This window comes from Misgurnus anguillicaudatus, chromosome 17 (genome assembly GCF_027580225.2).
Source record: "Misgurnus anguillicaudatus chromosome 17, ASM2758022v2, whole genome shotgun sequence".
NCBI lineage: Eukaryota > Metazoa > Chordata > Actinopteri > Cypriniformes > Cobitidae > Misgurnus > Misgurnus anguillicaudatus.
This window is the reverse complement of record NC_073353.2, coordinates 2923789-2936890: the sequence shown is the minus strand read 5'-3', so window position 1 is coordinate 2936890 and position 13102 is coordinate 2923789. Positions and strand designations below refer to the sequence as shown.

Genomic DNA, 13102 nt, shown 5'->3' with positions numbered 1-13102 from the left:
GGAAATGACAAAAACTGTGCCCAAATCACAAAAATAACTCAGAATAGCTGACTTCCTGTTTGGTTTACGGCTTCGCTCCAAATGACTTTTTTGTAGGTCTTGTCATGCTACAGAAGCGTACCGAATTTCGTAATTGTACGTTAAACACAGTCCGAGGGCTGCTTTGTTGAAAATTTGTAGGTGGCACTATAGAGTCTACAGCACATGTAAATTTTCATCACTCTTGACATCTGTGCAAAATTTCATGAGTTTTCGAGCATATTTAGGCCCTCTAAAGTCCCGCTGAAATCGGAGAAGAAAAAAAAACTCGAAGAACAATAGGGTCCTCTCACCCCGGTGTGCTCGGGCCCTAATAAAGCACTGAAAAACAACGTAATTTTCACTTTATGTGGAGCGACTGTTTAGGCTGCATCTTCTTCCCGAAGTGCCGTTTGGAATTCGTCCTCCGTCTGTGTGTGTGTGCGTGTTTAAGTGCATTCAAAAGTGCATACATGTCAGAATTACAGTTATGCAGCTGTAGCCTTTTTTTAATGTTTGATGACAAGATAGAAACTTAAGGAAAAATATGTAGATTAATAATTTAAGTTTAATGTCCTAATGATCAGCCTACTTATTTGAATGTCCCACAGCTGACATGGAGCGTTATTAACCGGTTCAGGAACTTTATTTTTTGTTCTAACTGGTTCAGGAAACAATTTTAGGGTTGAACCGAAAACCAGAAGTGTTAAAATACTGTTTCTGTTCAGAACGAACCGATTGGCGAAAAATCTGGTTCAAAGCCCTGAACCAAACACCCTTGCCTTATTTATACACGGATCTATAAATATGCAAATTAGTCCCCACCTCTGCTCAATTCCACAGCTCGGACCATAGTTATATAAATAATATATGTTACACTGGGCAGTTTCAGACACATAACTGCTAAGTATGGTTTGCAGGACTAATTTCTTAGCGCTGATGTTAACAGGTTAAAGCATTCACACTGCATGTGTGAGCATGACAGCTAAAGCAGTTGTGCTGAAACTCTGTGGCATCTATACATTATATCTTTAACTCAAACTACTGATCCACTTGTTCCACTGTGATTATGTGACTGAGGCGATTTCAAACCGCAGTTTTATGTAGAAAACAATCAGCAGTGGGGTTGAATGAGGAATTTGCACATGGTTTGTCTTAAGGGATATTAATAGACATATAAAGAACAATAAAAACTAACAATAAAAAAAATCACCACAAGGATACATTAAGTTGTTGCCACAGAAGACATCTTTTGACCTTTTTAGAGAGGATGCGGTTTTATGATAGTCAATAAATGAATAAATATTTTAGCACTGTAAAGTTTCCTTTAATAACAAAGAGTAATTTTTCCATTTTATTTTACGGCCATATATAGTTTATATATACAGTAAATTATTATATTATCATTATGTTTTGGTACATTTTTAAGGGGTCTTTATGATATTACTGTAAATGCATACAATTTCAGGATTAAAGCTGTAACAGCTCATGCACGTACCAACGGTGTCCTTTGATCTCCAAGTGATTTATGAAGCCCATAGCTTAACTGGAATTTTAAAACATGCACATATATGGTTTTAAAATGTGAGTGAATGTAAAGAATTTAGGATACTGTAGGTGATTTAAACATCCTGACCTGATACTCATCTGAGAGATCATAATCTGTCTTGAGACTTTAAGGAATTCATGAAAACCCTGTAAATGTGCATTAGACCTGACACTGGAATGTATTCTTAAACAGCATTTGTCTATTATTTATTTAAATATTTAATTTAGGAATAAATTTTTATAATTGTAGTTAATGTATTTATTTTCAGGAAAAACACATTTTAACCAATATTCCATCTGGGTTTGATTTAAAGAATAAATTACTGATAGAATTTCTTTATTATTCTTTATGTGAAATGTATTTAGTGTTTTTTTTGTGATGTTCCCTTTCGACACTGCCTCATGAAATGACACTATGGGAGTGCCACCAGCGTTCGCACATCTTAATAATGGCTCCGCCCAAATACCCACACTTGCGGTTTAGGGCACTCGAGAGCCGGTGCACGCTCAAGACTCCCAAGTCTTAAAACTGGCAAAGTGAAGTGCCCTTAACCAACACTAAACTAATCTCGAATACCGCTCTCGGAGCGAAATCGTGAGACTTTTGACCAGACCTCGCGAAAACTTTTAATTGTAAGTTAATAAATTAATGATACATATTTTGGTAGTAAAACGGAAAGTGTTGCACATTTCATTGGTGCAAACAATGTTATGTATTTTGTAAAACATCTGCAACTGCTTTGATCTAATCAGAAACAACATTAATTGTGTGGTTCATTTGGGGATACTGAATAAACATTAAACTTCAATAAAGCTGCATGCACAAAATAAAGAATTTTTACAGGTGCAAAGAATTCTGCTTGTGAAAGTTTCACATACGTGTAGATAATAAAACTTCAAGTTCAGCAAATGTTCATTTCAGAAAGTGTGTGTGTGTTCATTATATTTAAAGAAAAACTTAAACATATATATTTTAAGTAGAATAAAAACAATTATACAACAGTTCTTTCTGGTTCTCGAATCTGATTGGCTAAGAGCTATACGATATTGTACTGATAACGGCACAGTAACCGCTTCACCTTTCGTATCATTCCGCCACCTAGTGAATGGAGGTCCTAAACAGGCTCATCTCTGAATGTAAAAAACAGACGCGCTGTTTTTAAACACTCTCCGTGTGTCTTATTAGTTCACTAGCTCATAAATCAGTCTGTAGGCCTCGTGCCTCTGGCCTAATCACAGCCGTGATGATATAGAGCTATATCACACTCCTACTCGAGCGATATTGCTTAAATATGGGCACTGCGTTTTTGGGGGCGAAGCACAGGACGCTCTCGATTGAGATGGCTGTGAGCTTTGTGAGTATTTTCGCAAAATCCGCTCCAGGCAGCTTTATTTGATAAAGAGAGCAATATTAACATTCCTTGTGGTTCGGAAGTGTGTCTGCTGAGGCACATCTAAATTAGTGTGGCTAAATGAACACCTCTCAGAAAGTTGCTTCGGGGTTAAACAGCAGCCACACAGTAGCCACAGATTAATGTGGTTAAGATGACCTCAGAACGCTCATTATCTCTTACTGTAAGGTTGCCACCAAGAAGCCCTGGCAGTCTGTCATGGCCCTGGAGGGTGCCTCGCCCAGACAAATTCTGTTCTCCCAAAGAGCTCGCAGAAAATCGATGCATTAACCCTGCTGTTTATGAGGCTTTGGGGCATGTCAGCTTACAGAAGACGGGTTTATCTGTCTTTACATGTAGAGATATTTAGAACTATGAATTCATTATAAAATACTGTAGCACTGCCGATCAGTCGCTAAAGGGCATCGATTAGCACATCTCACAACCAAACCCAAAGAGGTGGATTTCGTCAAAGGCTGGATGCTATGGTACAGACGTGGCCAAGGCGTGCCTGTACACCTTCTTCTCCAATCGTTCTGCTCCTAGGAATTCTAGAGAACTAATAGCTCCATTTATTCCGAGATTTGTTTTCAGACTTCCTAGCTCTCCTTGCAGGTCAACTAAGGAACATGCCTCTGAGGAGGCACCTTCTGATAAAAACTGGGGGTGCCATATTTCCGGGAATAGGGAAATTGTTGGTTTGGCCCCATAGGGGATAAGTTTGTAAATCAGCGTTTCTCAACTGAGGTTGTTGAGACCATAACTAACTTTAGAGCTTCCTCCACCAGGAAACTGTATACATTAAAGTGAAGACTTTTCATTTCATGTGTAGTGAAAGGAATATTGACCCAGTTAACTGCCCATTGGCTTCAGTTCTGAAATTTCAAATCGGTTGTCCTTAGGTCTTGTGCTTTCTAAATTAAGAGTATATGCTTTTCGCTTCCCTCTTACTTTAGGGCTTTAGGGAGTAATCCCGTAGTTTTTTATTTCCTGCGTGGTACATTGAGAATGAGGCCTCCTTCTCAGTAAGAGTTCCGATATACTTTACTGTATTTTTAGAAAGGATCATGTCACCCTTTGAACAGACAAACCTCTGTCGCTCAGTTATCATTTCTTTTGGCCATCACCTCTCTGATTGTAGGTGACATTAAAACATTATCTGCCTCTCTTTTATTTCTGGAGTTTGCTCTAGGCAGAATTGAAGCCATTCTTTACCCAAGACTGGGATATATACCTAAGGTTCCTAGTCATGTGGCCAGGACCTTAATTCTTCCCCTTATGAAAACTAATTATTTTGGTAAAAGTGTAGTAACCATGGTTTTTTGGTGTATTGATTATTATCAGCAAAACCATTTTTTCCTACACTTACATGGTTTAACTATGGTTTTTAAAAACCATGGTTGTCAAAACCATGATTTTTTATGATTACCATGGTTTCACTACAGTAACCAGGTTGTTTTTGTTTTAACTGTAGTAAAACCATAGTTAATTTTTGTAAGGGTCAAGCCTTTCATCCTCCTCCTCATGAGTCTGCGGATCACCAAAATTATTCTTATTATGCCCCGTTAGGGCATTAGAAGATCAACGATTTGGTTTAAGTCTTTAACAAGGGTCAATCCGCCTCCAACCAGACCATCAGTAAATGAATTGTGGAAATTATTTTGCCAGCTTATGAGTTGCCTTCACCACAATCATATCAGATTGCCTTCACCTCTGCGAGTCAGGGCACATTGTACTAGGAGAATGACATTTTCTTAGACCCTTCTATCTGTATCCTCCATGTGTGTGATGCTGTAGGGTGAGCCACCTCACATATATCCTTTGGGAAATTGTGCTATGAGGATAGTTTCCCAAAAGATGTTTCCTTTAAACCCAGAGGAGAATCTGAAGCACCAGTTCACTGACTGTTCACTCTAAAGTTGTTTTAACTTATAGTCGGATAGCAAAGATTCTCGTAAGATCAGACTGAAATAAGTAAATTAAGCAACTGGCATTTGTATGTTTCAGCAGAGATGGTGATAGAGAGACAAAAAATATGGATTGCAACTTAAACATGTAAAATTAAAATGAAACCCGCTTCCTAATTCTTCTGTTCTTGTGTTTGCAGAGTAATGGGTGATGTTCAGTTTGTCACAGGCTCTCATGTCTCAAGGGTGAATCTTACACTGGGACAAGGTTCCTCTAGCATAGAACCCCCTGTCTTTATCCTTCCACCACGTAATACACGAGTCATCCAAGGAGGCACTGCACGCCTCGAAGGCAAGGTGAGAAAGATACTTCCACAATCTGTCTATAAACTGATCCTTCTGAAGAATGAAGCTAAGCTGTTCTGATTACATGAGAGACTCTGGCATATATTAAGACAGCATCATTTTTCTGCCTAATATTGGGAACAACTTTTGTGTTTGTATCTGTCTCTTTAGCAGCATTTAAAGCTATGGTATACGATTTCAAAGATTGTTCATTATTAACAACCTTGTTTAGATGCTGGTTATGGTTCTACAGTAAAATCCTAACAATATGAAAAGAAAAAAGAATGAAAAAAATCCATTCACTCTATTGGGTGTAAAGCGGCAGAGAAGTTGACCATTGTAAGCTGTCTGGCCGGACAACTTACATTGGACGACTGCTCTCATACAATCCCCGCTCCACTTGAAACTCCACCTTGCGCTCGCGTCTCCACCCCATCGCACCTCACCCCGCCCCCCTCCTGCGACATGAAACTTCAGACAGTGTATGGTAGCTAGCAAAGTAGCAACAGCTCACAAATGGAGAAAAACAAACCGACAGCAGCAAGTGGCCCCTGCTTGTACCTACAGTCAAGGTTGGAAGAAAGAGAAAGTCTGTAGAAGAAAGAGCAGAGATAAAAACGGAGACTCAAACGCCGGACTCAAAGTCGAATTAAAGGGTCCGCCATTGACCGTTGGAGGAAGCTTCAGGGAGATTTGGGACTGAAAACCAACGCTGACACCGCAGACTTTTTGTTGAGCAGGTTAGCATTTATTTATACATTTATGGTGTAAGTAGGGTTGCCAACGTTCTGAAATGGAAATAAGGAACGGGAGGGGGGGGGGGGGTGGGTATGGGTGTTTGCCTGGGTCCAGTGACATGCCCCCACGGAAGAGAATTTTGAAAAAAATAACCCCTGAAATGAAGACTTCTGGTGAAAATAGTGGAAACTAATTGATACATTTAGATAAATATATTTCATACAATTTCTTAGGCCTAAATATTTAATGAATAGCAAAGTATGCATACAAGACTGAACCACATAGATGTGAAATATAAAGGCTATCATGATCATTTTGCCAACAATGAACCATGGTTTTGTTAAGTTTATAATACGCCCTCTTCAAAGACCCCACATATTTTTAAACCATGAGCTATCTAAATCCATAATTATTTAATAAGAAACCCATCAGAAATGATTGACACATTATGAGACGGGAGGGAGCGGGACACAGGAAAAGAGGGAGAGCACTGGAGAGATGTAAATGTGGATTACCTGTACTATCTCTTTTAATATAATCACGTTCTTATCAACTATATTTGAGTTTTAAAAATCCACATAATTACATACCATATGAGCCTCTGGAGACGACTGATGGACAATGAACCTTGACATTGCTCCATCCTGTGCCCGCAGCCTCTCGCGCCTCTTGTGATTATCTCCTCATGCGTGCTGCTTAATATCACACACTCCGCCGTGACAAACAGAAAAAACGCGACGGCATATGGTACAATTGGCCTTGTATTCATTGTCCCTCACGCATTTCAGCCCCGGGTAGTCATTTTCTCATTCAATTCTATATTTTTGTGCACGTTTCTTTTTCGCCGGCTGCACGGATGCAGTCATTTTTACATTTCCCGCTGTTGTCACTTGTCGTCATCGTTGCTATGATACGTGACATCACAATGACTGAAACGACCAATTAAAAGGGCATTCCCTGATGGGGCTGCAAGATGTTAAAAACGCTACGCTGATCATAGACAAACAGAAGGAGAAATTACCACACCGTCTGGGTTTTCTTATACAAATGACGCGGTCTTCGTTCATGGCTGACATATTATAAGCTATATGTGTCTGTCATGTATTTGCACTGAATTAATTTTCATAAAATACGGAACAAACTGCGTTCCGTACTGTATCAATTCAATACGGAACAAGAATTTTATGTGTCAAATACGGGACGATTCCGTATTATACGGAACGGTTGGCAACCCTATGTAAGGTGTTACATAAAAATATTTTTATCAGTCTGACAACATGCTCATGCTGCCGGTCGGCATTGGAATGTTAGCCGTTTAGCATCCCCTGTCACGGGTCAAAGTAATTATATTTCTTGAAGTGCATGAATATATTTCAATAGGCCTAGCGGGTTTCTGTTCCAGCCGATCGGAATTTGAACAAGATGCGCTGTGTGCTGCTATAACAATTACTCAAAACCTTAGCAATACTAACTAATAATTATTGTCCAATTAATGTGCGCTAGGTAGCACTTTTGACGAGGGTAAACGAGGCTCAGGAGGGGAAACGTATGCCAACGTTGTTGTGAAAGTAAATAACGTCAATCAGTCATAATTGTATGTGTGTGTGTGGAGGGGCGGGATGAGTTTTTTAAAACTTCCCAACCGTCTCAGGCTTAATCGAACAATTTTCAACATCGTAGACTACAGCTTTAATAAAAAAAGTATTACTTTGTTGTTAAAACACCAAGATGTCATTCACATCAGAGTTTTCAGAGGTTATGGATTAACACTTCTTTTGAAATGCCCTTACTTACTCCTCTCTCCTTAGCTGATAACAACAGGAATTATACTTTAGTTTTTTGTTAAATTTAGGATAATGATTTTTTTATTTTGCATATCCTTATTAGGTAAAGTCTCTATTATGTTTTGAAGGTCTTTTTAGGATTAGCATTTGGGCAATCCCATATGGATATCAAACTGACACAAAGCAGGCAAACTCAGTGGAAACTGACACAATAGATATCGCTGTGTTTGTTTGTGTGCTGTCTGGAGCCAGGAAGATGAATTTCGAATTTGAAACCTTTTGTACTCAACAATAGCGCATGTGAACAGCGCTAATGGGTTCATGTTTGCATCTTTTTTGTTACAGACAATTACACATAAGCATGTCTCAAAATAGTTGTCTTAGTGAGTATCATAGTAAACAAGTGATTATCTTAACCGTATGTAAACATTTAACTTGTATGAGTTACTTTCTTAAAAGAAGATACTTTGTTAAATGATCAAACCAGCACACAGTTGATGGTATGAATGTCATAGTAGGAAAAACAAATACTTTGGAAGTCAATTAGCACTATGAACTATGTGCTTACCATCATTACAATCAAAGGCGACAAAGGACTTCTGAGTTCTGTTATGTGTAAAGAGGCAAGCGTTTTACATAACTTTTCAGGGAAGGATGTTTATTTTCGGATCACTCGGTGCTACCTGTAATTCTTTACTGTGACACATATGTTTATATGTGAGTATAACTCAGAATTGCTCCTCAAGCGTTAAGTATTTCAACAGACACAGCAAAGGCCTGAACACAGGTACAGCTGCAGAAACTGAACTGAATTTGTTAGGCCTGTCAGTGGAAAGTCTGACACGACCTCCTTTATCGTCATGTATTAGCACTTTGGCTGAATTCACGTCCATTTTTAAGTACACAGCCTGCGTCTGTTTTTGCTCTCATCTGACATTCCAAAGCTGAAAAGTCACCTAAAACAACACTAAGATTTTCATCAATATTTTTAACATTATTATTTATTTGCACTTTCTAGATTTGATGCAGCTGTTAAATAGTGGAATTAAATAAAAGTTGTCACATTATTTCATATGGTTTGCAAATAACATATTTTATAGATTTTATGTGTTCTTATTTTCTTCTGATGAATAGCACAAATGTCATGCGCAGGTTGTCTTTGTTCTTTTGAGATCTTTTCTAGTTCTGAAAGACAGAAGCAGAAACAGAAGAAACAGGGATTAAAATACCTCTGTCTTGTGACTCCAGGTTTCCTGTTTTCTTTATTTGGGCCTATGAGGTGAATTCAAGCATCAACACTGATGTTTCTCTTGTATTTAAAGAAATTAAGGATTTGGACAACATGAATTAATGGAAATCTGTGTCATAGTCACAGAAAAATTGATCATTTTATCTGTGATCACTGATCATGTCACCTAATTCAGATTTTTTTCCGTGACAGGACCACGGATGTGTTTTCCGTGTCAGTCTCACGGATTTCTTGTATCATTTTGTGTATTGTTTTCTCGTTGTTTTTTCCTATTTTCAAATCATTGTCCTTGGGGATTTTCATGAGATCAGGTTGATTTGGAGCTGGTAAAAATTGTTTAGTCAAAATTTGTACAATTACTCAATCAGCTAACTTGGGTTGGGACACAATTACTGCATGTAATGAAGTTAATCAAATAAATAAACATTTTGTGCAATTTAGTCAATTTAATTTTTTTTTGTTAATGGTATTTCATGCATTCTGACATATTAACACAGTTTATAAGTTGTAATTGCAAAGTGTCAAAAAAGCAGTTGAGCGTGTAACAGAGTATTTCGGAAAAGCTGCCCACACGTCAACAGAGTGTGAGTAAGAAAGACTTTAGCATTGCTCCTTTGAGTAGAAATCACAGACATCACTACATGTGAAAGCTTTTTTTATAACAAGACTCAACAATGGCACGAAATAAGAAGTGTGTTTTGGATGTCAGGAGAAGAAAGCCTTGTTCAGCTTTCCAAGTAAGCCAGCATTATGGAAACAATGGATATAGTTTGTTGATCCAGTGTAGCAGCAGAGTTTTGCGTGTGTGTTTAACGCTGAAATTCATTGAAAAGTCCCAACCAGGTCATGAATCACAGGCGGTTAGTAAACTCCTTCTGTGTTATGTTGGAAATCAGCATGTTAGTGCATATAATGTAAACGTAGCCCTAATCATGGCCGTAGTGAGGTCCAGGGCTGTTAAGAGGAAATGCTAGAAAATAGTGCACTAAAACACACCTTAAGTACACTTAGTAAATTCTTGAAATCTATACTGGTATTGTATACTCTTTCAGGTGCATTTAAGCACTACTCAAGTAGCACTATACCTTTTATTAGTAGATTTGTAGTGCATAACTTTAAGTACATTCAAGTATACTTTATTTTTTTTACCTGGGATCTAATGTATTTTGTCATAACCTTTTTGCCATTTTACACTTGAGCATTGTTATATTATATTTATTAGATCACAATTTGTTAATACTTAACTGTTGACTTAGGGTGGATAATAAATTTATTTTCATGTAACAATGCTTATAATAGCAATAATAAGCAATATAAGGCAATATACAGTAAACAAGAACTTCGTTAGTGCTCTTATAAATGTTTTAGCATGACTTTGTTAAATGCTTACTCCTCAACTGAATGAGATATAGCCTCCTTCATACCAAATATTCACATATCTGGCATATTTCATTTAAATCCAATTGTTCTACATCTCTGTACTATTTTAGTGTTGAAAGCGTTTCTTACATACATAATCATGATGATTATTGCGTGTGTCTTACCGAATTTAGCAATAACCTGACCACGCTGAAAGATGTGCCATTTGATTATGGTTTAGGTGCTAGTATCCCGTGTTGCCAGATATTAGTACGAAAACAAATGTAATAGGCCATAAAGAAAACAATAATTTTAGACGTTGTTTATCAGAAATAAATAAAAATCATTGCTAAGAGTAACATGCACATTCTTACTTTATACATTTCCCAAAGTGTCACATTAATTGCTAAAACATTAAACACTACATCTAAAGAGGATTTTTCACTGTGGGACAATTTTCAGTGTTGGGATCTGGCAACACTGTGAAAGCTACACTCTCGGCTGCCACCGGCTCACAGCTGCTTGCGTCATTTTACGCTTAACTATACAGTAAACTGTCCAAACTTAAGTATATACGCGGATGCCAATATGAGTCGTTTAAAATGACTAATTAGTCATTCCGAGAACTTTAAATTTAATTTTTGAAAAATTTACCGAGGTCCAGACATCGGTGGTCTCATAGCTGGCTATCAACCTAGAAAACGTGAAAAAGTAACCCAGTAACTTAGTTTTTTGGTAAACCATTCTCTACAAGCATTTGAAAAAATTGTGAAATGTCCCCTTTAAAAGAAAAATATCCAGTGCTGGAAAGGAGGAGATGTGACACCTAAGTACATTTCCGTAATTTTCACACTCGTACACACATGCTTTGACATTAGTCCCTTTCACACATACAGTCTTTACTGGTAATTTACTGGTAAATTGCAGTTAACATGTCATGTGTGAACAGAACCTTTCCGGTAAATCAGTGCTCCCAATTTACCAGTAAGACAGGTTGTAAGATTAACGGTAATTTACCGGTAAGCGCTGTGTGTGAACGAAAAATATAGCATTACCGGCATTTAGAACGGATGACGTCAGACCGTGCTGACAGATCGGGCGCGACAATCAGAACGTTTTTTATACAGGTGACGCGGTTTCCCCCAGACTGTTTACGGACGTTTCCACACACATGTTGCTTAAAAGTCGAGCACACCTGAAGTTAACATCCACATTTCTTCACCAAAGTTGTTTAAAACAGCTTACCATCAAATTGCCAAATTGCCGACGTCCTTAGCACACCATCTGTGAAGCCTAATGTGCAAACGCGCAGGTTCCGTTTGACGCCGCCTAACGCAATGTTGTTTGGTCACGAGCAACTTCGCGACCGTTTGCCACAGATGTGAAAACAACAAAATACGGACATGGATATTAAGTCTTAACCCGCCGTTTACAAATACGACACGGACGGAGCTCGCCGGCCGCGCGCCACAGGTAACTTCCGCTTTCTCTCCGAGTTTACCGATATTTTGATACTGATGTGTGAATGATGTCTTACCGGTAAAAAGACGGAACGTCACTGCATGTGTGAACAGCACATTTTTGTATTTACTGGTAAATTCATTCTGGTAAATTCATGGTAATTTACCAGAATTACTGTGTGAAAGAGGCTATTGTCTCTTTTTGACAGATTTATGGAGGAGCATAAAACAAAAGTTCAGGGTCATCACGTTTAAAGGAGTTTCTGGTTTCCATGAAATGAGATTGTCAATGTAACATTGTGCTCTAGCTATTTATAGGCATTAAAGGCAGTTTGACTTCATGTCTGTTGCACCTTGCAGGTTGTTCTTCACTTGGTAAATGTTGTACGGGTTGATACCACTGTAGATACTGTATCATTTAAATATTGGATGCTCTTAACCTGACAAAGAGCCTCCTTTAGTAGAAATAACAGCCTCTAGACACTTCCTATAGCCTGTAATGAGTGCCCGGATTCTGAATGAATGTATTTTGTACCACAAAACATCTCCAGTTCAGTTAGGTTTGATGTTCTCATGCACCCCGCATGATGAGACGTATAATAGATTAGTGTCACTTTACGGCTGGATGTCAAAGTGGTGCCCACAGCATAACGTAGGGTTTATAGACAACTGGAAGCATTCCTGGGTGAGACCTGACCTGCTAAAGAGATGGCCTCTATCTGTCCCGGGAAGGAAGTGCTATACTCTCTAGAAATCTGACCAATAGTCTTAGTTGTGATATTGTCTGACTATCCAGGGCTCAGGTCAGGAAACAGACAGATTGGCTTCACCATCCGTCTATTAGCTGCTTTGACATGTCAAGATCACATACTGTATATCCAAGCACACAGTTTATTTTACCAGAGTTTTAACAAATTTCGATTGTGTCTGTTTCTCAAACAAACAAATACAGAGCACCGTTAACCTCATCTCGTACAAATCTTGTTAATATAAAATGAGAAAACAATACATTAACAGATAAAACTGTTCAAATTCTGCCTTCTTAACATTAGATCGCTTAGCAATAAAGAACTTATTATCAATGAAATCTTTACAGACCAAAACTTAGTGCTCTGCTTAACAGAAATCTGGCTTAAAGCAGACGATTACATTAGTTTAATGAATCCACCCCACAAGTAGTGTTGTAGTTCTCGAGATCGGTCTCGGTCTCAAGACAGGTCTTAAGACCACTTTTTAAAGGTCTTGGTCTCATCTTGGAATCGACCGCATTTTATTTGGTCTTGTCTCGGTCTCAGACAAAGAG

The 13102-nt window shown here is 38.2% G+C and overlaps 1 protein-coding gene across 2 annotated transcripts in view; it reads left to right on the top strand.

Moving 5' to 3' along the window:
* mylka (myosin, light chain kinase a) overlaps nt 1-13102 on the top strand; it is a 113584-nt gene that overhangs the window by 15006 nt on the left and 85476 nt on the right. For both annotated transcript variants that reach the window (XM_055214865.2, XM_055214864.2), the window contains exon 2: nt 5065-5221. In XM_055214865.2, coding sequence (XP_055070840.2) covers nt 5069-5221 — 153 coding nt within the window. In that variant the 5' untranslated portion in view covers nt 5065-5068. The remainder of the gene's footprint in view (nt 1-5064; nt 5222-13102) is intronic.